Below are 26,270 nucleotides of genomic sequence, written 5' to 3' on the forward strand. Positions count from 1 at the left end.
TCTGAGATTATGTTGTGAATTGGGAAGTGGCGATACAGGCAGATCAGCAAGTGTACACAAACTGTTTGGTTCTGTCTCCAGCTGAAACCAAGGGGGCCCAAATCAGGTCTGGGGAGCAGGGGAGATAAGGTTATCAGCACATTCCTATCAGGGAAGTTTCCTTTCTGCAGTCTGCCCTTGTTTTGGATCTAGAAAGAGATCACAGGGGATTTTATGGAAAACAGCTTCAGAAGCATAAAGTAGCAATATTCTATTCTGTATGCTGAACAACGGCATGGTAAAGGGGACATGTTACAAACTCAGGGAGACAGAAGAGATGGTGCCAAGGAAAGGGACATAGCAAGGGCAATGATATAGTGAAGTCTCACACTCATTTTAGAAAATTCTCATTTTACGTGTGTTTCCTTTCTAAAAGGAGAAAATCTTAAAGCTTTAACCCTGTTAGATTTAATTACATTTAAAAGAAGGTGGTAAAGTACAGCTGTCAAATTCTTGCTATATCTCAGAGACTTCTTTGAGTGTTTTAAAGAAAAATTAGGAGCTCAGTTCACTATATACAGAAGCCAGACACGGTGGCATCTTGAAGTATGAGGTGAAGTACAGAAAAAAAAAAAAAAAAAGTCAATTTCGGAAAGTGACTCTTGAATCATATCCTGGCTTTTCTTCTTCTGGTCCGTACTACTAAAATTTCATGATAGTCTGGTGCCTGGCACCATAATAGACACAATCAACAACCAATTGGTTAACGAATAAGTGGTGTCTGAAGTCCTAATACCTCGCTTATTTTTCTTAAAGTCATTGAATTTTATAGCTGGAAGGAGAAGACTTTGAGATCAGCCAATACTCTCATTTGATAACTGGAATCGAGAGGGTAGAATGCCAATTTATAGCGGGAGCCAGGTTTCTTTCCCGAGGCCACAGCAGCAGGGCTTTTTTTGCCACAAGACCTTCAAACACCTTTAGCGCCCATGACTTCCGGGTTTCGTGCCGCCACACTGCAAACTGGGATGACTTTTCACAGTGGCACTGTGGCCCCACGGGGTTTGCATGCACAGGACACGCTCCGGGCGCAGCTGAATGCAGACTGCGCGTCGCGCTACAGTGGGGCGGCCTCGGCGAAGGGCAGCTCCGCGTGGACCCGGAGGTGGATTCAGTGTCCCCGCGTCCCATTTCGACCCTCCGAGGCAGAGGGTGGCACTTCCCCAAGTCTCCGGGTGGGAAAGTCTGACGTAGGTCGGGCAGCAGGTCCCAGACAGCCAGGGGACAGAGGAAGGGCGCGGGCTGGGCCCACCGCCCCGGTTATCTTCCTCTGGGCTCATTCCTCCCACCCCAAGGCTCGGTTCGCTTTCCGGTCGCCCTTCCCTCGTTGCACCCACGGGCATTTTCCTGAGCGCTTCCCACTTCATGTTTACAAAGTACTCGCCACCCACTGGGCCGGTTTCTCCCCGGTCTTCCCGGCTCCCGCAGTCGCTCCCTCGGCAGCCCCGCCCCCCGCCCGGCTGCGCCGCGGCCGCTTCACCCCGAGCCCGCCCCGCCCCCGCGGGCAGCCCGTCACGTGAGCCGGGCGCGCTCGGCCCCCGCCGCCCCGCCCCGCCCCGCCCCCGCGTCGGCGCGCTCCGACGTGCCCTGGCACTCACCCTCCCCCGAGCCCAGCCTGCCGGGACGCGGTCGGCTGCGGCCGCAGTGTTTATGCTCTCGAGGCTTGCGGCGCCCGCCCGCCGCCGCCGCGCTGTCGGAGCGCCCCTGCTCGTCGCGGGGGTCGGCCTCGTGCGCTTCACCCTCCAGCTCCGGGCCTCGGGCCGCGCCGGACCTTCGGTGAGGCGGAGGGCGCGGGTCCTCGCGGACCGAGGGAAGCACGCCCGGTGGAGGGCGGCGAGCGCCTGCACAAAGGAGGGCGCCCACCGGGCGGCGCGCGGGGGGTGGGGTGGGGGGCGTGTGCGCGAGGTGCGCGGCGCCGAGGTGAGCGCGGGGCGGGGGCCCGGGGCGTGGGGGGCTGGGCGCCGGCGTGGAGGGAGCCCCTTGCCAGCTCATTGGCTGACGTGGGCGAGAGGGTTTAAAAGGCTCAGGTTGTGGCGCTTCTGCCCCCTGGGTTTCCTGACTTCCTGTGTGCGGGCAGAGCCCGCTCTCCCCGCCCCCAGGAAGGAGGGTGGCGGGGTGCGTGTTTGTGTGTGTGTGTGTGTATGTGTGTGCGTGTGCGCGCGTACTGCTGCTCATCCTCTCCGTGTGCCAGCTCAGTAACTGCTGTAGGGTAGGGGGTGCCAGGGAGCCCACCTGCCACCGCCCAGCCGGACCCTTGATCTTACCCCGGAGTCTTTACAGGGGCCCCGCCTCTGCCGGGTGGGCCTTTCGCTACCCTCCAGCTCTTCTGGGAGGATTCTCCCCAAAGTCCTTGAATTAAAACATCCTCTTTGCTGGCACTCTGCCTTCGTCCCATCTCAAGGTAGTTGGTTGTCTTCCAAGAATGGTTGTCCTTTTCGTATTGTATAGCTGAAGTTACCGCGGAACCTCTGAGAAGCAATGGCCCCACAGTCATCTTTAGAAAAAAAGGCTGGGCCTTGGGTTTTAGGGGCATCTGATGTTTTTCTTTTGCCTACAGTAGCAGTTTTAAATAAAATTGCAAAAGTTAAAGAAAAATGTTTAGCATATACCTTTATTGAAAGTTCTAATGTTATTCCAAATGAAATGTTTGTTGTGGGTAAAGGCTACAGTGTTAACAGCCTTGCTTGCTTTAGGGTTAATCATGATATTTGAAAGTGTATTTGGGCAGTTTTGCACACAGTCTGAAGGGGAGGTAACGGAGAGGAAGGAGCATTGAAGAGGAGTCACTCAGGTTCTTGTCTCTGTTTTATCACCACGTTTAGAGGCCAGACCTTGAAAGGGTCAGAACGTTACAGTGAAAGATTGTTAAAAAGTATCTAGCTCCCAGCCACAGCCCTTAAAAGTTGGGAAACGGTGGCCTGGAGATATATATATTTGCCATATCTGGTTTTCCTTAACTCATTTATGGTAGGGTGCATTCCGGAATGGACCATTTTTTCTGTACCTCTTGTGGTCTGAGTAGACTGTATGGCTGCTGGTGCCAGTATTTCTCTGTTTTAAAAATGCATTAGAAAGGTTTCAGAGCAGGGGTTTGGGAGCCTAGAGCAGTGCAGAGAGCAGGCATCCAAGGCTGTGCCACCCGAAGAGCCAGCAAACTGGCCCAAATATGTGGCCCATGGTCACAGGTAGCATCGCTGCTTTGGAGGGTTTCTTTCTTGAGAAAAATAAAGTGTAATGTAATCTGTGTGTGTGTGTGTGTGTGCACACGTGCACCTGCACTAATATTTGTCAGTCAGTTTCTGTTCATACTTTATCACCATAGGCATTGGAGAAGATTGTGCATTCTTAATATGCCACCTGTATAGACTAGTGGTTCTTATATAATCATTATATTTTACCTTTCTTTACCTTTTGTACTCATTTGACTGTTGTAGTGAGACTCAAATGTAAATATGCAAATGCTGTAGAAAAACTATTATTTGTAGTTATTCATCCTTTGACTTTTCTTTCGTTTATTCATCCTTTGACTTTTCTTTCGTTGATAAGTATCTGTTGTGCTTTTTAAAAAATGGGCTGATAGAAAGTGGGCTTTATGGATTTAACTACTATAGATTTAAGTAATGCAAATGAGATTTCTGAGAATAATAAGGGTAATAAAATTATTAAATAATTTTGAAATAAAATAGTGAAACATGGTGTTCTGTTAAATGAAGGTACCCATATTTTACTTATCTCAGAAAATTGGTACTAGGGAAAAACAGCTTAAGGTGAATTTGTTTAAAATAGGCACAACAATTTAGTAATACATAGTGGGAGAGAAAAGTGAAATTGAACTTTTATATTATCCTGTATTTAATACTTTTAGTTATAATCACAGATATGCTTTGTTTTGTTGAACAAATCAGATGTGAAAAGTATTTATAGGGCCACTTGGCACCCTTGTACTTCATGCTTTTCAAATCATCCCTTTTGAGGAATCCATTGGGTCACCACCCTTGTGGTTTTTCTTCTAGCTGTTAACTGATCTAATTGTGCTAGATCCTCATTTGTGGATGGTTTTATAATTCAGCCATTTCCCTATTCCTTTCATTGACTTAGTAAGTATACTGCAGTTTCATTTTGCACTTGATTAGCTTTTTTTTTTGAATTGTACTGCCAAATGCCAACTAACATTCTAAGGCTTCTAACAAGCCCCCAGGTGACACAGATGCAGCTGTTCTGCCCCTACCACACTATCCAAAATCACTAATAGAAATATAATGCATCACCTATGTCATTTTTAAAGTTTCTAGTGGTCATATTTTAAAGAGTAAAAAAGTGAAGAAACAAGGGAAAATTTTTATAATTTATTAATTTAACTCATATCCAAAATATGATTTTAACATGTAGTCAATATAAAGATCATTAATGAGGTATTTTACGTTTTTTTCTAAGTCTCTGAAATACCATTTGTATTTTACACTTACAGCACGTCCCGTTTCAGACTAGCCACATTTCAAATGCTTAAAAGCCACAGATGAATAATGGCTATTTTGGACAGCTTAGTTCTTAGAGCGCAGAAGCTAGACCAGTGCTATTTGAAGTGTATTTTCAGATTGTCCTCATCAGCAACCCTTCGGGCTGATGTAAATTTATGGGCTCCATGCCATATCTGCTTGCATTAGAATATCTGGAGGGTGGGGCCCAGTGATCTGTGTTTTAAAAGTCCTCCAGAACATGTCTACAAAATATAATTGTGGTATCCTGGAACAGAAAGGGACGTTAGGGAAAATTGGAAGAAATCTGAATAAAGGATGAACTTTAGCTAATAATGTATCAGTATTGGTTAATTGTGACAAATGTACCGTTCTAATGTAGAATGTTAATAGGGGGAACTGAATGTGGAGTATATGGAAACTCTGTTCTATCTTTGCAGTAATTCTGTAAATCTAAAACTGTTGGAAAAGAAAACGTTTATTAAAATAAGAGAAGCTCCCCAGGTGACCTCATTGCTTACTAAAAGTTTGGGAAGCCTGGATCTAGATGATTAATATCACAATTGGGTGGGCAGGTTGGGGGCTAGGGTTAGGTCTGGTAGGGTAATAATAGTATTTTTGTAATAAGAGATAAAAAATTATATAGCATTTACTGTGCACCAGGCACTAGAACAAGTGCTTTGCACATAGTAACTCATTTAATTCACCCAGTATGTGTTATATGCTACAAAGCTCTGATTTACAGTTGGAAAAAGCTGAGGCCCAGAGAGATTGAGTGATGTGCCTTAGGTCACACAGCTAGAGAGAGAGAGACAGGTTGTTTGAGGAGGAACTAATTTTATCTGATCACTTCATTTTTGAGTGTTTTTCTACTCTCACAATTTTTACTTCCTTGAGTAAGCAATTATTGGATATTCATTAACATGCTTTATGCAGTTTATTATTTTTTCTCTTTGCAGTCTCTCAAGGATCTTTTGAGGTTTGTATTGTTTCTTTTGTTTTACAGATAAGATGCTCAGGGTCTGAGACCTGATAAATGGCAAAGCCTAGATTTAAATTTCAGGCTTCTGTCCCTGAGTCCTGTGCTCCTTCTTTTGAGAATTTAGAATTCATTTCCAGGTTAGAGTGGTATCTAATAAGAGTTTGCTGAAAATTTGTTGTATTTTGCTTTGTATTATTGGATTAAAAAATAAGATTTATTGAAGTATAGTGTACATATACTAAAATACACTAAAACTCAGCAAATAAATAACAACCACATGAATGAATATGAAAAGCATTATGCTAGATGATACAAGCCAGACTTAAAAAAGCTGCCTACCATATGATTGGTGAGTTTTCTACTCCCACAATTTTTGCTGTTTTGAGTAAGCATTGGTTAACGTGGATATTCTGTATCATGCTTTATAGTTTACTAAGTACTTTTTTTTTAATTAAATTCAGTTTTATTGAGATATATTCACATACCATACAGTCATCCATGATGTACAGTCAACTGTACACAGTACCATTATATAGTTGTGCATTCATCACTGTGATCTATTTTTTTGAACGTTTTCCTTATACCAGAAAAAGTAAAAATAAGAATAAAAAATAAAAGTAAAAAAGAATATCCAAATCATCTCCCTGTCCCACCCTAGTTTTCATATAGTTTTTGTCCCCATTTTTCTACTCATCCATCCATACACTGGATAAAGGGAGTGTTATCCACAAGGTTTTCACAATCACACTGTCACCCACTGAAAGCTACATTGTTATACAGTCATCTTCAAGATTCAAGGCTACTGGGTTGGAGTTTGATAGTTTCAGTTATTTAGTTTTATCCCAATACATTAAAACCTAAGAAGGGTTATCTATATAGTGCATATGAATGCCCACCAGAGTGACTTCTCGGCTCCATTTGAAATCTCTCAGCCAGTGAAACTTGATTTCGTTTCATTTTGCATCTCCCTTGGTCTACTAAGTACTTCTACACATTTTCTCTTTGCATTCTCACAAGGCTTTTTTGAGGTTTGTGTCATTTTCATTGTTTTACAGATGGATGTGCCACAATTTGTTTAGGCATAACACCAGTTTATATAGACCTTTGGGTTGTTCCAGTTTCTGGCTATTATAAGTAAAGCTGTTAACATTCATGTAAGGCCTTTGCATGGACACGTTTTTATTTTTCTTGGGTAAATACCTGGAAGAGGGATTGCTAGGTCATATGTTAAGTGTATGTTTACAATTAATAAGAAACTGCCAAATTGTTTTCCAAAGTGGTTCTTCTGTTTTGCATTCCTGTCAGCTGTGTAGGAGAATTCCAGTTGCTGGTGTCTGTGCTATACAAAATATCCTTTGTATTTTTAAAGTTTTTTTTTTTTTTTTTTTTAATTTAAAAAATTTTTAAAAATTTTAGCCATTATAGTAGGTGGTAGTGATATCTGGTGCTTTTAATTTGCATTATTTGCTTTATTGAGGTATCATTGATTTTGTCTATCATTTTCTGTTTTTATTTTATTTTGTGCTCTGATCTTTATTATGACTTTTCTTCTGCTTACTTTCGGCTTAATTTGCTCTTTATCTAGTTTCTTAAAGTGGAGGCCTCCTTCGAAGCACTACTTTAGCTGTATCCCACAAATTTTGAGATGCGTTTTCATTTTCATTCAGTTCAAAATGCTTTCTGATTCCACATCTGATTTCTTCTTTGACCCTGAGTTACTTAGAAGTGCTTTGTTTGGATCCCAAATATTTTGGGGTTTTCAAGATATCTTTTTATTGATTTATAATTTAATTCCATTGAGATCAGAGAACTTCTGTGTGTCATTTGCATGATTTTATATTTATTGAGACTTATTTCATGGCCTGGAATACGGTCATGAGGAAATGTGTGTTTATAAAAAACTACTGAACTGTTCCAAAGTGGTCCTACCATTCAGCATTCCCACATCTGAATCCTGGTATCCTTGCCAGCATTTTGTGGTTTCTGTTTTTTTTTAGCCACTGTAATTGGTGTGTAGTGATACTTTGTTTTGGTTTTAATTTGCATCATTTGTGTTTTAATTTTTTTATTTTTTTGTTAAAATAAGTTTGAATAGCAATGATGAATCATGGAAGTTTTTTTTTAACCCCACTAGAGGACAGAGGGAATGGTAATAGTTTATCATTTGATTATGTGCTACATAAGTGCTGCTTTTCAGTTTCTAAAGGTTTAATGTTTATTTAATGTTTATTTAATGTTTTATTTAATGTTTATTTAATGTTTATTTAATGTTTATTTAATGTTTATTTGCCATTTTAACCATTTTTAAAAGTATACAATTCAGTGGCATTAATTACATTTGCATGTTTTGCTACCATCAACATCATTCGTTACCAGAACTTTTTCATCATCCAAACAGGAACGCTGTACCCGTAACCAATAACACCCCATCTCCCCTCATCCCACCTCCTGTGTTGTAAAGATCAGTGGGTTTTCACAAATGCATTATGTTTCATGTCCACCATTAAAATACCATAAGGAATAGTTTTACCTACCTAAAAATATCCCTTGTTTTACTTATGCAACCCTTCCTCCTCTTCCCCAACCCCTGGTGATCACTCATCTTTTTACTGTCTGATGGTTTGGCTTTTTCCAGAATGTCATATAATTAAAATCATATAATATGTGGTTTTTCCATTACTGTCTTCTTTCATTTAGCAAGCTGTATTTAAGATTCATGTGTGTGTGTGTGTGTGTGTGTGTGGCTTGATAGCTCATTTCTTTTAACTGCTGAATAATATTCCATCGCATGGATGTCCAACAGCTTCTTTATCCACTCACCAATAGAAGTACATCTTGGTGGCTCCCTGCTTTTGACACTTAACTGTAAACATCCATACTGTAAACATTCATGTGCAAGTTTTTGTGTGGACAAAAGTTTTCAACTCATTTGGGTAAATAGGAATGTGATTGTGGGATTATATGATAAAACCATGTTTAGCTTTGTAAGAAATTGCCAAACTATCAAATTGGTTTACCATTTTTGTTCCCACCAGCAATGAAAGAAAATTTCTGTTGCTCCTCATCCTCACCAGCATTTGGTATTGTCAGTCTTTTTGATTTTAGCCATTCTAATAGGTGTGTAGTCCTATCTTATTGTTTTTGGTTGTAATTCTCGAATGACAAATAGTGTTCATTATCTTCTCATATGCTTATTTGTCCTCTGTATATTTTCTTTGTTGGGGTGTCTGATCACATCTTTAGACCAATTTTAAATTGAGTTGTTTGCTTTCTTATTGTTTAGTTTTAAGAGTTCTTTGTATATTTTGGATACAAGTCCTTTATCAGATATGTGTTTTGCACATATTTTTTCCCAGTCTGTGGGTTGTCTTTTCATTGTCTTACCAGTGTCTTTTTCAGAACAGAAGTTTTTATTTTTAATAAAGTTCAATTTATCATTTTTTTCCCCCACGGATCATGCTTTGATGTTATATCTAAAAGCTCATTGCCAAACTCAAGGTCATATTTCTTCCTTTTCAAATTGAAATTTTTCTCTCTTCTAAATCATTTTGTCTGCCCTATATCTAAATAGGACTTTATGGCATAAATCTTTCTAAAATACTCCATGCAAGTGTTTCTGATTTAAATCCTGTTTTTGAATTTCCTTTACCAGTTTATGCTTGACTGTATTTTCTTCTGCTTTCCAGGTACCTGATTATTTCCTGTATCCTTTTTGCTATTCCTATTTTTGCTATTTCTTTATGGCTATTTTGTTTTATGAAGCCAATCACCAATATTTCTTCTTTTTCTTTAGGTAGCCTATTTAAATATATGTGAGAATTGGCTTGTTTTCTGTATCTATTTATTATTAGAAAACAGGGTTAAGAAAAACTTTTAAGTGCCCCATAGGGTCCTAAGTTTTCTTGTTAAATGTAGAACTTACAAAATTATTAGGTGGACTTATGCTAGAATTGTTCTTTACCTTTTTGTTGTACTCATTCAGTTTAATTGAATTTTTTAGTAGGGACCTATTTAGGGCTGGTTGATTTTAACCAAGTACTTTTAAAACTACTTGGAGGACTTAATGGGAGGTTTTAAAATGTGGTATTTTGAAGTTGGCTATTATTTGCTTGTTTGAGGCTATGTTGATGTTAATATTTTGTTGTTCATAATATTAGAATTGCTAAGTAGGGTGTACGTATTTGTATTAGACTTAAATTTAAACTAATTAATTGTAGATATTTACTGTATTGCTCTTAAGTGTTTTACTTCTTTTTTTAATTTTTATTTTTAGTGAATACTTAGTAAGGATATCATGTTGAGAGATGTAATTGGTTAAAACAGATGTCTTGGGGGAGGAAGATAACATTTGCGGAGCTGTATAATATGTGGTAGGCTTCTTAGGAGGTAGCACAGGAAAGAAAATGAAAAAATTGGCAGATGGAAAGGAGGTGGCTATTAGATGATAAAATAGCATGATAGAAAGTTCTGAGTCTGACTTGGGGGAAGAGATGTGAAAAATATGTAAGCAGGTGTTTTTGTGTGAGTTTTTGTTCTTGTTGAAACAAAAAGAAGCAGTGGTTGAAACAAGGGAGGAAGACAACTAGTAAGAGGCATGAAATTACGTGGGTATTTTTGAAACTAAGAAGCAGTGGGGTGTGCTGGACGGTAGTTATGCAAAAGCTCCATGTATATTGGTGGTTGGGTACTTAATAGATGTGTGTGGGATGAATATGGAAGGAGGAGGGTGGTGATGAGTGTAGAATGTATTTCGATCAGAGGAGTGCTATGCTCGGAAAGCATTGTGGTGGAATAAGCACAATTCTAGCCAGAATGCTTGAGGGGGTAACAGAGTACTCAGACTAATCTAAAGAGAGGAATCCATAGGTTTGAGAATAGAGGAAGACACAAACAAAATGTATAACTCTTGATTTAATATAATTTATATTTTTAAGTAAAAATAGGCAGCATAAATTTTTCAAATATTTGCAAATACTTTTCAATTAGGTCTATTTTTAGAGCTACCCTGTAATTATTATAATTCTTTTTAAATCCATACTTTATAATAAGGCTTTTTTTTTTCTGTTATATCTAACTTTTCCTAGACCTTGGACTATAATACATAATTGCTTGTATGTTTATAATTTTTGGTAACCCCTTTTAAGGGCTTCACAGCCTCACCTCCTTCCACTCCTTGCAGCATTGACTCGAAATCTGTCTCAAGTCTTGTTCTTTCATCCCATTGTGCCCATTTGCCTTTATATCCAAATACCTTTTCTATAGGGATGTCGTTTGACTCCTCTTTCTCCCTTGTCTCCTCCCATTTCCATTGCCTTTAACTGAAACTCAGGATTGGCTGTCTCATGTTGAATATGGAGAAAATGACTTCCTTATCTTTCTTCCTAACTCCTTCATACTTCTCTTTTTAGTCACTGTGGATGGGGTAGTCATAAATCCTGGCCGAGAAAGATTAGACCTGGATTGTCGTTCAGCACATTCTTGAGCCCCCTCCTCTATGGTCTCTCTCCCACTAGCATGAAATCCTACAGCTTACTGTTTGTTATTCTTCTTACTTTCCTTTTCTCCATTCCTATGGATAAATGACAAATTCTAGTATGTCCAAGCTACTATAACCTTCAGAAAAGTAGCTGCATATTTCCTTCTCATCTCCGTATATTCAGAGATATTTTTTAAGTTATTTTACTAATTCCCAGGAAAGAAAAAGAAAAACAAATCACCTGAGGATAAGTATTTCAGTGTGAAAATTTGCTAAGTTGGAAATGAAAACCTTTTGTGTAGGTAAGAGGATGAAAGCACTGAGTGACTCATGCCCTGGTCATGCGTGAAAGTAACAGCTTTGAATAGAGCAGAACAAAAAATAATTTTGGAGGTGAGATTAGGAGTGAAAGTTGGACGCTGTGTGCTTAATTTAGAGATTCTAAGGGTAGTTAAAATAGACACACACAATTCTATGACTTTTTAGAGATTCTGAGTGTACTTAAAATAGACATACAATTCTATGACTTTAAAGATAATTTCCTGTACCTCATCATGATCATTTCAATGAATGTTTTAAACGGAACAGAAAAATGTGTTTCAAATAATAGGGTTAGCATCTAATTGCTCATCTGATAAAGCATTTGACTTGATCACTATCTAGTAAAAATTATCTTTTTCTTTAGTATATTAATTGTAGACTGTGCCTAAAGTCTGTCTCTTTTTGTGATATTAATAATTTTCCTTAATTAGGCCAGGATGATCTTTTAGACTTTTAACATAAAAACTGGCTTACTGTTGTTGTTGCTTTTTTTAAATGTATTAATGTGTTCGTTGAAAGGCAACTTTTGATAACAGCTAGCAATATATGATCCTAAAAGAATAGTAAAAAATATGTATACCCAGTAAATTGAATACAAGTTTTTGACAGGTATAATGTGTATTTGTAAGTATGCTTAAAAAGTTGTGGTGATAGGTATGGATAGAAGACCAGGCCCTAAAAACATTGGCACTGACATAATTAGAATAGTCCAGGCAGTCCAGGAAAAAAAAATTAAAATTGAGAGAATACAGCACTAGTTTGAAAACAAAAAAATTCAGTGTAATATGTGCAAAGTAAAATTTGTGGCGATATTTGCCTTAAACTATACTGTTTCCTAAACAATTGAAGAAGGTAATTAATTCAAGATACGATTACCTTTTGAAGTGCCTATTGAAGTCTTTACCTGTTTTTTGTTTCTTTGTTTTTGAAAACTTCTTTTAAAAAACAGGACATAAAATACATATAGAAAATTCCCAACAGCTTACAATATTTGTGTTCATTCTCTTTACCCACCTGATACCATAATATTGAAAAGCAGTTCTGTCATTTTAACAGTTTTTAAAATCAGAGGTTTAAAAAGATATGCATCTCATATTTTCCTGTCTGTCAGAATAAAAAATAAAAAAGGACAGAAATGAACTTGAAATAATGTGGAAGTGAAGTAGGAGAGGGCAGTGGTAAAGGAAACCTTAGTGGTTGTGTTTGTACATGTTTGGAGGGTGGTGCTGAATGCAATCATGATAAGAAAATTGTGCCTTATTCCTTATGGCTATTATAAAAAAGGAAAGCTTTAGGAAAATGTGAGCAACATTATATTCTTAGGCTTCTTTAAGCAATCCTGGTTGGAGTTAATGAACTTATTATTTTTTTTTTAATAGGTTTAAATGTAATGCCTGATCTTTATTTCTCCTTCTTAGGTAAGTATTTTATTTTTATTTTTTTGAAATAACAAGACTGTATTAAATTTGTTATTCCTGTAGTTTGCCTAGACCGTAAATTTTAATTACTAAAATTGTGTCAGTAACTTATATATTTACCACCTGTGCTATGGGCTTTATCTGTTATAGAGAATATTATCCTCAGGAGAATGATTGATTGCTACTGCACATACATCATACTGTAATACTTTATGCCCAATAACTTGAGTGCTGAGGACAATTGGTAGGTTGTCATGGGACCTTGGGTTTACACAATTCTGCTACATTTAAGTATCAGAATTGCTTAGGTTTGCCTTAGGGTCCTTGAACTATTGGAATTTGGTTCCGGGTTGACTCAAGTTGTAGCAATACCAAGATCCTGTGAACTGGCATGGAAATAAAAGTGAATAATTCATTTCAGAAGGGAATTTAGGGCAATTTCTAATAGCCTTTGAATGGGGGGGGGGGGGTTCTTACCATTTACAAATAAAAAGACAGAGTTTATTTGTTGGCATTTATGAGATTCAACTTAAAAAGGACTGTGGCCCTCCCAAGTTAAACTAGCAGTTTCCTTTCTTTATCTGTGTGTGATGGTAACAGTGTTGCCCTTTTTTTCATTTTGATTGGGAAAGTAAACTTGTATAGTCCATTAACTTTTTTCTTAAGCTTATTGTTGCCCTTTATCTTTTTTGGAAAACAATAGAATATTAATGTAGGGCCATGGAAATTCAGCTCCACCTTCAAAGAGGGTCTTAGATAAGGCATGTCGTAAACCTAGCTCAGCGCTTGGCACTGGGCAAGGGCTGAATGCAGATAGGCTGTTATTATTCCAAAGGAAGTGGTGAAGGAGGTTTGATATGGTCGTGAAAAGAAGGGAAGTTCTTGTTACCTCTTATTTCTGATATTCTTGTGTCTGTATGGTATGTGTATGGTTTGTGTATTCACTGTTCCAGTGATTGATTTTTGGTTTTGGTAATAAATGACCAAAAAATGCAGATTAGAGTTAGAATGAAGTGTTTTTAATGTAGGTCAATATATGTTAGGAACCTGTTTATTTTGAGATTTGAAGGTAATAATTCTTTAAATGGCTTGTATCATACGATTTTTGTGAGTAAATATCATAAATCCAGATTGTGTTAACTCTTTTCTTCATTCTCTTCCTCCATTTAAATGAAAATAGCTTATGTAAAGCCATAATGTGGCATACCATCCTTTTTGAGAGGTGAATATCACTGAATAAAAATGGCTGACAGAAGTGGGAAGATTGTTCCAGGACAAGTGTATATTGAAGTAGAGTATGATTATGAATATGAAGCAAAGGACAGAAAGATTGTGATAAAACAAGGTGAGCGGTACATCTTGGTGAAGAAGACAAATGATGACTGGTGGCAAGTCAAACCAGATGAGAATTCCAAAGCGTTTTATGTGCCGGCCCAGTATGTCAAGGAGGTCACCCGCAAAGCCCTAATGCCACCTGTCAAACAGGCAGTTGGACTGCCAAACAGCTCCATGAAAATGGTACAGAGCCTGCATCTTCAGAGATCAACAGAAAATGTGAACAAGTTGCATGAACTTTCAAGTTTTGGAAAGCCATCATCTTCTGTTCAAGGAACAGGCCTTATTCGTGATGCCAATCAGAATTTTGGACCCAGTTTTATGCCAGGCCAGACTGTCAGCCTAAGCCTGGACCTGACCCATAGTAACGGAAAGTTTAACAGTGAGTCACATTCTCCTAAAGTTCCCAGCCAGAATAGGACGCGCTTATTTGGTCACTTTCCAGGTCCAGAGTTCTTAGACATGGAGAAAAATAGCTTCTCCCAGGAACAGTCCTGTGATTCTGCAGGAGAAGGCTCAGAAAGAATCCATCAAGATTCTGAATCTGGTGATGAACTTAGCAGCAGCTCCACTGAACAGATAAGGGTAAGATTAAAGTAGAAGGTTGAAACACGTAATCCACCCTCATAAAAATATTATAGTTTTTCATTCAGTTAAAATTTTGTAAGCATTAAGAATTGTTTGTTTGCTTTCTGTTTTCAGAATGCATGAGTTCTGTTCTGATTAAAAGAGCTTGAAAATGTGTGAAATAACTTGTGGAGCTCATCAGGCGTCACTTTGTGATTTTCACATTTCTTCTTTTACCAGTATAGGACTAGAGCTACTTAAAGTACAGAAAAGTTTTTTTCCTCTCTCTGTTGATTATGCATAAGGTAGAAAAGACCGGTGATGATATTCTGTCAATAGGAAAGGTCTAACTGGTTTTCTAGCTGGGCTTGTTTTGACTTGATTTCAGTAAATCTTCGAATAATAAGGGATCTGTGAGGAAAGATGTCATTGGAAAGTTAACTGGTAACCTTCTGTTCTTTGAAACTGTTGTTTATTAAAAAGAGAGTGAGCTCACAAACATTTATCTCCATTCATATACCTTTTTGTCTTAAGTGTCTAAGTATTGAACTTGATTAAATTGATTAATCCTGAAAAAATTTTATGTTTGTCCATGGTTTGATTTTTTTTTTTTTTTAATCTAACTTTCCTTTGAGATTAGGTCTATGCCACTTTATTTGCAAAGTGAAGTAGCATTATTTTAAAAGCACATGCATGAAATTGAAACACGTGTATTTGGAAAAATCTAATTTTAGGTGACTGTAAATTGACAAACATATGGCCTAAAACTCTCTGGTTAAGATTTATTCACCAAGTTAAGTCAGTGAATAATTGCAGGGCTGCTCTTAGGTGTGGTCTGATTGTCATGGAACTAGTAGATTCTTTCTATAGGTTCTAATCTTTCTTGTGACATATTGGAATGAAAATAGGAAAAAGAAATTTCTCTAGAAAACCTTTAGGTATTTGAGATCAGGGCATTTGCATGAAGTAGCAGTGTCAGTTCATCATTGTGCATTTTATTTGACTTTTTTTTCATCTTTTTGTGGTACTGTGACGTAGATTATATAGTGTTTTCTGGAATTTTTCTAAATGTGGCTCCTTATTGAGCTAATGGGACTTGGGGAAGATACATTAGGGAAGATTCATGGGGAAGTACCTTGAGCCCCTTCACCAGTCAGTATCCATACTCTCACCCTGCTTTGTCCTTGCTAGGAGATTATTATTTTTCTGACTTACATCACTGTTGGTAAGTCTTTTAAATTAAAATTTTTATTTTGAGATAATTGTAGAGTCACAGGCAATTGTAAGGAAGAATATAGAGAAATCCCCTATACTCAAGGGTAACATCTTCCGAAACTATATTATAATATTACAACCAGGATATTGACATTGGTACAGTCAAGATGCAGAGCATTTCTATAACCACAAGAATCCCTCATTTTGCCTTTTTGTAGCCATGCCCACTTTTCTCCCACCCCTTTCTCCTCTCTAGCCCCTAGTCCCCCCCAATCTGTTCTCCATTTCTATAATTTTGTCACTTCAAGGATGTTTTATAAATGGAATTATATGTTATATAACCTTTTGGGGTGGGCTTTTTAAACTCAGCATAATTCTCTGGAGGTTGATTCAGGTTGTTCTGTGTATTACTAGTTCATTCCTTTCTGTTGCCAAGTAGTATTCCATGGTGTGGATATACCACGGTTTGTTTAACCATTCACCCTTAGAACATCTGTATTGTTTCCAGTTTGGGGCTGTTGCAAATGAAGCTTCTATAAAATTTGTTTACAGGATTTTGTGAACAGAGTTTTTCATTTCTCTGGGATAAATACCCAGGGGTGAAATTGCTGGGTTATATGGCAGTTTAGTATTTTAAGAAACTGCCAAACTGCTTTCCAAAGTGGCTATATTACATTCTCACCAGCAGTGTTGGAGTGATCCAGTTTCTCTGCATCCTTGCCAGCATTTGGTGTTGTTACTTTTTTTTTTTTTTAAATCCATTTTGAGAGGTCGGAAGTAATTTCTCATTGTGGTTTTAATTTGCATCTCCCTAATAGCTAATGATGTGAATCTTTTCATGTGCTATTTGCCATCTGTATATCCTCTTCAGTGACATGTCTCTTCATGTATTAACTGTTGAGTTTTGAGAGTTCTTGATACATTCTAGTTCCTAGTCCTTTGTCAGATATATGGTTTGCAAAGATTTTCTCCAGTGTTGTGAGGACCCAGGGCCCGGAGTCCTGCCCCCTCCTCCATTAGTGAGATACACACAGCTGCCTACATGACCAGGCAACAGCCACCCTCCTGGAGTGGGGGCATTAAAACTTCCCTCCCCTAATCACTGTTAGTAACCAAATCTCAGGAGACCTTGTTGTAACCAAATCTCATGAGAGACTTTGTTGTCACAAACCTTTATAAACCCCACCCCCTTGGCGCTGCTCTCTCTCTCTGGAATGGTGGCGTTTTAATTCCTGTATCTCAGTTGAAGTGTAAGTTGGTTCCTTTGGGCCATAGCTTCATTTTTCTTAGTGTAGGTTGTAGTTGTCTGTTGTCTAGGCATGGTTTCCTTGGTTACCCCAATCATGTTTTCCCAGAACAAAACGGGCTCTGGTCCCAGAGGGAAGAAATATTCAGTATCCAGTTTCCCTGAGGGTGTGTCTTAGAAAATTGGTAACCCTGTGAGGCTTTGGGTCACTGTGTTTTCTGCCCAGCAGGTGGCTCCTGTCAGCCTGTAACTCCAGACTGTTGCAAAGATGTGTGGCCCGTGGCTGTTTTCCCCCAGTCTCTGGGGTCTGGTTCTGAATGGAAGGCAGGTGGTAGGCTGGGCCCCACCCATTTCCTCTTAGGGAAGATAACCACCCTAGGGAGAGGTTATTAGCATTTGAATAGACTCTGCCTGTGCTGTCTCCACCCTTGTCTGTGTCAGAGCCCTGGGAACTGAAAATGGCTGAGGCTTTCTCCACTGAGCCAAAACAGGGACAGAAAGCCCCCTTCAGGGCCAGTCCGCGGCCACCCTCCGGCTCTCCAGGGTCAGTCTTCACCCAAAGCCTCTGTCTGCTTGTTGGGGATTCGTATCTTGTATTGAGCAGTCCATGATTCATTAATTAAAACCCCAGTTGGAACTCAGCTGAACTGTATTCAGTTGCTTGGAGAGAGCTCTGTTCTGGTTCTTTCTGATGTAAGGAAAATGTTCAGAGATAGATTGTGGTGATGAACGCATAACTATGTTATCATACTGTGGGCAGTGAATTGTATACCATGGATGATTGTATGGTATGTGAATGCATTTCAATAAAACTGAATTTAATAAAAAAAAAAAAAAAGAAAGAAAAAAACTCAGTTGGAGCTCAGCTGAGCTATATTCACTTGCTCAGAGAGAGCTGCTCTCTAGCACCATGAGGCTTTGCAGCTCTGGCTGTGGGGAACGGGGCTCCCGGCTTGAATCTGCAGTTTTTACTTACAGATTTTATGCTGTAATCTTGGGCATTCCTCCCAATTCAATTTGGTGTATGATGAGTGGATGGTCACGTTTGTCCCCCCGCAATTATTCCAGATTATTTACTAGTTGTTCCTGGTTATTTATTAGTTGTTGCAGGGGGACAAACTAGCTTCCACTCCTCTCAATGCCGCCATCTTAGATTGTGCTCTCCACTCACTTTTAAATTGGCTAGTGACTCAGTGTAAAGAAGTTTGGCCCAACGTGAGGAACATGTACCACGTCACCCCCCCAACTGGCGCATGATTGATGAATTACAAGATATACTAAGGGGGCTAGGAATGAAATATGCAGTTTATGCTGCTAACTTTGTGGGATAGATAATGAAACTTTTACCACGGGTATAAGAAATGCTATCTTACAAAGTGCCAAGTCAATGGTATGGGACACTGGTCCCCATTCTTAGCACACTGGTGGGGCAACCCATCTCCAGGGCTTCCCAAGAAGTAGCAGATCTACGAGAATCTGAATGCCTAAGGCGAAAAGGGGCTGGAGACAAGGTTAAGGGCCGTGCCCCAAAAAGACATTACGGTCCAAACTGTATGTCACGCAGACAGATGTGGCCTGACCTAATAGCTGCTGGCACTGAAACCGAAGATATTGATAGGCAGTCAAACCCTGTGCTAGTAATGTTATGGAGTAAGTTACCAAAAGGGCAGTGATGCATCAAATTTAGAACCAGATCAACTGAGGGAGAAATGATCTCTGGCAGAAAAACTTGACGCTTATAGTAAAAAGAGCCCCCGCTCCCCTTGCAAAGGAAGCGTGGCAGAGTCCCTTTTCTCCTTGCACAAGGTCAAGTTCCCCAAATAAAAGCTATGTATGGGGACGTTGAGGATTGGAGGCCACATATTGAATTAACTATTTTGTGTTACCCCGCTGTTCCGGTTTGCTAATGCTGCCGTTTTGCAAAACACCAGAAATGGATTGGCTTTTATAAAGGGGGTTTATTTGGTTACAAAGTTATAGTCTTAAGGCCATAAAGTAACCAAGGTAAGGCATCAATAACAGGGTACCTTCACTGAAGGATGGCCGATGGCTTCCAGAAACCTGTGCTTGCTGGGAAGGCACGTGGCTGACATCTGCTTGCTCCCAGGTTGCATTTAAAAATGGCGTTCTCCAAAATGTCTTTCTTAGCTTCCAACGGCCCTCTTCAAAATGTGTCTCTCAGCTGCAGCTATCTCCAAAATGTTACTCTTAGCTGCTCTGAGGTCCCTCTGTTTGTGAGCTCTTTTTATAGGACTCCAGTGAACTAATCAAGACCCACCCTGAATGGGCGGGGCCACATATCCATGGAAACATTTAATCAAGAGGTCACACCCTAATCAAAGGTGTTACTCACAGTTGGGTGGGTCACAATTCCATGGAAACACTCAGTCAGAAGTTTCCAACCTAATCAACGCTAATACCTTTGTCTTTACAAGATTGCATTAAAGAACATGGCATTTTGGGGGACCCAATACATCCAAACCAGCATACCACTAATGAACATAAAGTTTTAGCACTAGTGAATACTGGAACAAAATGCATCCCAATATATGGAAAACAGCCATGGCCTTGAGGGTGTATGTTAGCCATCACCAGGTATAGAGACCAAAATATTAAAGCAACACAACAACAATTACTCATGTAGATTGGCCAGCTACCACCTCAAAAGTACACAGTGTACATGTCTCCTATCCCGGAATATATATTAGGAATTGATATTTTGCAGAATGTCACTGTGCAGACTTCTGTAGGTGAATTCCGTCTGCAGTGCCAAGTGGTCAATACTGTCCAAAGAGGACATGCTAAGTGGTCATTGGAAAAGGTATCCTCCCCCAGATGCACAGTAGCAGTACATGAATGTAAGTTGACGGAGATGTCAAGAAATTACTGCTACCATCAAGGAATTAAAGAGAGTGGACATTGTAATCCCCACTCACAGCCCAATTACTAGTCAAGTCTGACCAGTAAGAAAACTGATAGAACCTGGAAAATGACTATTCTTGTAGAGAGCTTAGCGAGGTAACTCCTTTATTTTCAAAAGCTGTACCATAACTACTTTGGTATGGGACATGGGTATGCAGTTAGGCCAGTGTGTGTTAGGCCTTGTAACAGTTTTTTTAGTATCTCCTTGGACCCCTCCAGCCAGCCTGCGTTCACCCTCATGTGACAACAGTGGACATTTGCTGTGCTACCACAAGGATATTTTCATTGTCCCACTATTTGTCATGGTTTGGTAGCTCAAGATTTAAAAATGTGGAAATCTCCAGCAGATTCTCATTATATTGATGATGTTTTGTTGACAGGTAACTCTCTTGCAGAAATGGAAACTGCCCCTAAGACTATTCCGAACTCTGCTGTTGTTGATAAAGTGCAAAATTACCCCACTTCACATCGTACTCCTAGACAGCTCATGGCTTTCCTTGTTTTTTTTGGGTTGTTGGAGACTGTTTATACCCCATTTAGTGCAAATTCTAAAATCTTTGTATGTCCTAGTTAGGAAAGGAAGAATCCTCTTGGCATTTTGTCAGCCTCCTAGAGAAGAGTCTACCACTTCTACTCTACAATCTTAGACAACACTTTCTAACTATAGGGAACTAGGCAACTTGATACCCAAAATTGGTGAGGATCATGTCTTAAAGGAGCATTAGGATATCATGAAGGAGAACCAGAAGCAAAGAGTATGCGTTTAAGGCCATTTTAAAGCTTAGAGCTCTAAACTATCATATTGCTCTTCAAAAGTTTCATCTTCATATGAACCATAAGTATGAATTTTGAAATGACCTGAAAGTGTGTTGCTCTAAGGAAGACAATGAATATTATGTGTCCAATTTCCAGGGTGGGGGGTGGGGGGAATTGTCCAATTAAGCTCTTTGCATTGAATTTGTGATTTTTGGCCCAGACTTTGGAATTTCTGTGTTCCAACTTTTTAGCCCCAACATTCTAGCAACATTCTTCTTTAAAGCCTTTGTTGTATCAAGGGTCATAGCACTTCTAGACTACTGTTTTCCAGACACCAAACATACATCGTTGATGTGGCATTAATCTGTGTTTCCCCTTCAAATGGTTGGGATTGGCAGAGGGACAGACACATCAATGAATGAAACAGAGCAGAGAATCTAGAAATAAGCCCACACAAGTATGCCTAACTGCCTTTTTTTTTTTTTTTTTTTTTTTGGCCTAACTGATTTTTGACAAAGGGGTGCAAAAGCAGGGAGGGAAAGTAGCTTTTCAATAAATGGTGCAGCAATAACTGCTCATCACATATGCAAAAAAATGAATATTGGTTTAAGTCACAAAATTGATCACAGAAGTGTAAGAGAAAGTCTTCAGGATCTAGGGCTAGGCAAAGAGTTCTTAGACTTGGCATCAAAAGCATGATCCTTTTAAAAGGGAAAATCAATAAACTGGATTTTGATTATAAAATTATAAACTTTTTACTCTGTCAAAGACCATGTTAAGGGAATGAAAAGATAAGCTACACACTTGTTCCAACCCATATTAGCCTGGTCATGTACCATGGTGGCTGTATCTTATAATGGAGAAGGGGGTGGGTCCCCGGGCCCTGGGTCTTCGCAGTGCACCCCGACACAGCAGACTACGTTGACCATAGGACAGACATTGCAGGATAAGAGACCACAGAACACTAGGACCCCCCCCCCCCACAGAAATATCACCACAAAGAATGCAACTGACAATTGATAAAATCTGTGCTTTGTGTTCTGCCAGCCAAGCCATTCTTGAGCCTTTTTTTTTTTTTTTTTTTAAACTGTATTCTGAAAGGCTGCTTTGTGACCTATCTAGCCTCCTATTTAATTCCTTTGAATTTAGGAATCTTAAATTTGAGGATTCAATCTACCTTTAGTAGCTACTAATCCTTAGTAGCTATAATTTAATTTTCTTCTGTAAAATATGGTCAGAGTTCCAATTGTCTTACTTCAAAAGCAGCCTGTTTGTAGGTTGGAATTATCTGTCCCTTGAGCACTGTTGTTTTTAAATTTTTTGATTTAGGGCAATGTGGTGTCTGAAATTGGGTTAGGACAGATGTGGCTTTTCAAATTTTGTATCTACTATTGCTGAACTGTATGACCTTTAGCAAGCCAATGAATCTCTGAGCCTCAGTTTTCTCACCAGTGGAAATGGAACTCAAAATTGTTGTTAAATGAAATACTGTGTGAGAAATTAGCCTAGTTCCTGGGACAAAAGGGGGTACTTAGTAAAATGTTAGGTTATCTTCATGCTTAGTAATATGTATAGGTATTCTTAATGTGTGGATGAATTTTGCTGATCTATAATATCCAATAGGATTTTTTTTTTTTTAATTCAGTGCTTTAGTGTACATGTATGTATGTATGTGTGTATCTGTCTGTCTATCTAAATGAAATCACTAAACTCTTTCTTGGACTCTTTAGTCACAGGAGAAAAAATTTTTAAGTGGTTACTGGATTTTTAAACACTTTTCAAAATTATTTTAAAATGTTTTTTTTTTTGCTTTTACTTTTTTTTTTATTAAATTCAGTTTTATTGAAATACATTCACACACCATACAATCATCCATGATGTACAATCCACTGTCCACAGTATGATAACATAGTTATGCGTTCATCACCACACTCTATCTCTGAACATTTTCCTTGCATCAGAAAGAACCAGAACAAGAATAAAAAATAAAAGTGAAAAAAGAACACCCAAATCATCCCCCCATCCCACCCCATTTGTCCTTTAGTTTTTATCCCCATTCCTCCACTCATCCATACACTAGATAAAGGGGGTGTGATCCACAAGGTCTTCACAATCACACTGTCACCCCTTGTAATCTACAGTATTATATAATTGTCTTCAGGAGTCCAGACTGCTGGATTGGAGTTTGGTAGTTTCAGGTATTTACTTCTAGCTATTCCAATACATTAAAGCCTAAGAGGTGTTATCTATATAGTGCATAAGAATGTCCACCAGAGTGACCTCTCGACTCCATTTGGAATCTCTCAGCCACTGAAACTATTTCGTCTCATTTTGCATCCCCCTTTTGGTCAAGAAGATACTCTCAGTCCCACGATGCCGGGTCCACATTCATCCCTGGGAGTCATACTCTGCGTTGCCAGGGAGATTTACACCCCTGGGAGTCGGGTCCCACGTAGGGGGGAGGGCAGCGAGTTCACCTGTCGAGATGGCTCAGTTAGAGAGAGAGAGGGCCACATCTGAGCAACAAAGAGGTACTCGGGGAGACTCTTAGGCACCATTACATACAAGTTTAGACTCTCCTTTGTGGTAATGAGCTTCATAAGGGCAAGTCCCATGCTCGAGGGCTCAGCACATCAAACCGCCAGTCCCAATGTTTGTGACAACATCAACTCCAGTCCAGGTGAGGATGTCCAACACATACGCACCTTCCCCCAGATCCTCGGGGCTGGGGAGGGGGAGGCTGTAAATATATTTTTTATTATCTGCCCAAATTACTCTAGGATGTGTCACTATTTCATTCCACTATTTCACTCTACTAACCTACCGTTAAACACTTTTCAAAATTATTTTAAAATGTTTTTAAAAAGTAGAAAACAACATCTTTACTTGAGTGCAGAAGTTGTGCTTTATAACAATTTATAATAATTATTCATAGGATTTATAGTGTGAATATATTTTTTGCACAGAAACAAGTCACTACCTGATTTCAGAAAGGCCATCAAGTAGCTTTCAGAAATGACTACGTAATCAAAACAACTGACCAGGTGATATTAAGTGGCTTTGATTTAAAAGGCTGCCTAGCAAAATTACTGACAGATTCTGGGTTCTCTAAATTTTCCTGCCTATAATGCTTAACCTTAGATTAACAGTACTTGATTCTTGAAAAAATTATTTAAAAGAATGGATTGTTTTGGCACACCTGAGATAATAGCTGAGGTAACTGTAGCTAGTGAATTCACCTTTAGAAAATAAAAATAAAAAAACTGGTAAACCAGAACCAACATTTAATTCAAAAACTAAAAGGAAACAAGGGCTCAAGAATAAATGGATATGAAATTGAATGTATTGATAATTGCTGCTGCTGTTGAACAGATAGGTATTAATGTGAAATCTGCAGATGGAATAATAAAAATAGTTGTTAGGTTTTTATCTCTTCCCTCAGTAACCTTTTTATTATTCTTTAACATTACTCTAATAAGTAGTAATAGGGTTGATTAGCATTTTAGTTCCATTCCATTCTCTTTGACTATCCTTTGCTTTGAGAACAGAAAGTAATGAAGGGTAGTAAGAAGGTAAGAAAAAGGATTCTGATAATCCCCCAAAATGATCATCATTTCCACGTAATGGAGAGGTGGTTGTATTCAAATTGATTCTTATTTCAGTCCTAGTTTAATTGTTGAATTCCTTAGGATTGACAAAATCAATAGTGCTTTTTTTTGGTTGACTATTTTTGCTTTAAAATCAACCTAAATATGACTGTAAATAAAGAGAACCAGTTTGTTCAGGCAAAGTTTTGAAGTTTTAAAACTATTTAAGGTTCTTAAATTTTCCTTTTGTATTTTCCTCCTCTGAATAATATTAGGAAACTCCATCTTCCATTTCATCTTCTTGTCAAATCTTTTCTGCTTAATTAAAACAGGAACAAATAGTAGTTTTTAAATTCAATTTTATATGATTGGCTACTTACATACTCAGAAAGTCACAGAACTTAGAATTTGATGAGAATGATGAACCCCTTTTCCAAGAAATGCACATGCACATCATATTTTGCTATAATTTCAGGATATCCTGACCCCAAGATTGTTTTAGAGTGAGTGTTTTGGGCAAGATAATTATGGAGTAAAAATTGATAAAACTTCTGTAAGGAAATCTAGGCATATATGATTAGGTGGGAGGAAATTTAAGAGAGGAATTCGACTAGCTTGAAATTGCATTTGGGCCAAACCTAAAAATCAAATTGATTGAGGCCTTTTAGGATAACTGATCTTATTTACTTAGGCATGCCTCCTATTTGCCGAGAAAAGAACACTTGCTCATAACTGCCAAGGTCCTTCCCTCAGGATCTGCTGATATTAGAAAGAAACCTTTTTTATCATTATCTTCCTTCTGGAACAAAGTACTTGCTTTATTTCAGCATAGATCTGCCCATCAGGCCCCTTCCTTCTTGTTGTTTGGTTCTGACTTTTTTGAGGATCTAGTGAAAGCCAGGGACCATCTTTCCAGGAAGATGTGCATATATATGTGGTATGAATATATATGTACACACACACACATATATATTTATTTAGGCATGCCGTTTTACTGGATTCACAGACCTTATAAAACTCCTCTATGTCCACCTCCTTTTCACCTTTTCTCCAAATCAGAATTTCTGCTTCAATCCTTTTCTCGTCTTTTCCTTTACAAATACAAGTTGATATCTCTTTTACCTTTCTTCTAAATTCTACCCATCCTTCTACTTCATGGTTTATAGATTCTTTGGCTTTAGTTTATTTCACATTTATTTACCTTTTTCTGGTTTTATCCCTGTATGTTACTCATGGTGCTTAGTTTTAAAGCTAGAAACCTAATCATGACTAGCTTGTGCGAAAGGGAATTTACTGGCTCATGTAACCAAACTGGGAAGTGCTTATTCATCTGGGCATTCGGGGATTGGGACCAGGGCCTTATTACCTGTCAGGTTTCCTTTTCTCTCCTTGCTTGTCTCTGATTCTTTCTCCAGACATCCTTCCAAGAGACACCTTCTAAATGGCCATAGACAAGTTGCTGGCGACTGCCGGGATCACATCCTTAGTTTTTCTATTACGAGTGTCTATTTTCCTTCCCTTAGTTCTATCAGAAAATCTTGGAGAAAGGAGGCTGGTTTGACTTGGGGCACCTGCTTACACTCATGGCCAGGGGCATGAATGGACCCTACCCCAACTATAGAGTTGGAACTTGGGGAGAAACAGTTCCCCAAAAGAAGAGTCGATAGGCTGTTCCTAGAATGGGGGGGGGGGGGGTGGTGGTGGTGCTAGGCAAACAGAATGCTAGTTGTCTAACATGTGCTCTTTTTTTTGTGGGATTGAGTCTCTAGGTCTTCCCACTTTATATCTATTCTGTACCAGACGAGTCATTGACTCTAGCCACCGTGAAGGCCAGGGGTAGGGAGCAGGCATGGATCGGAGTTACCAAGTTGACTCTAGCTTTATCATGGGAAATTTTGAGGACCCAGACTTCCAAGTAGAGAGGAATTCTA

General features: G+C 39.0%; 1 protein-coding gene across 5 annotated transcripts in view; it reads left to right on the forward strand.

Annotated features, from left to right (window-relative positions):
• The first annotated feature begins 1,649 nt into the window (after window positions 1–1,649).
• ARHGAP12 (Rho GTPase activating protein 12) overlaps window positions 1,650–26,270 on the forward strand; it is a 127,534-nt gene continuing 102,913 nt past the window's right edge. For all 5 annotated transcript variants that reach the window (XM_037837935.1, XM_037837937.1, XM_037837938.1 and 2 more), the window contains exons 1-3: window positions 1,650–1,815; window positions 12,673–12,711; window positions 13,892–14,631. In XM_037837935.1, the coding sequence (XP_037693863.1) occupies window positions 13,954–14,631 (678 nt within the window). In that variant the 5' untranslated portion in view covers window positions 1,650–1,815; window positions 12,673–12,711; window positions 13,892–13,953. The remainder of the gene's footprint in view (window positions 1,816–12,672; window positions 12,712–13,891; window positions 14,632–26,270) is intronic.

The sequence above is a fragment of the Choloepus didactylus genome, chromosome 5 (genome assembly GCF_015220235.1).
Source record: "Choloepus didactylus isolate mChoDid1 chromosome 5, mChoDid1.pri, whole genome shotgun sequence".
Lineage (NCBI taxonomy): Eukaryota > Metazoa > Chordata > Mammalia > Pilosa > Megalonychidae > Choloepus > Choloepus didactylus.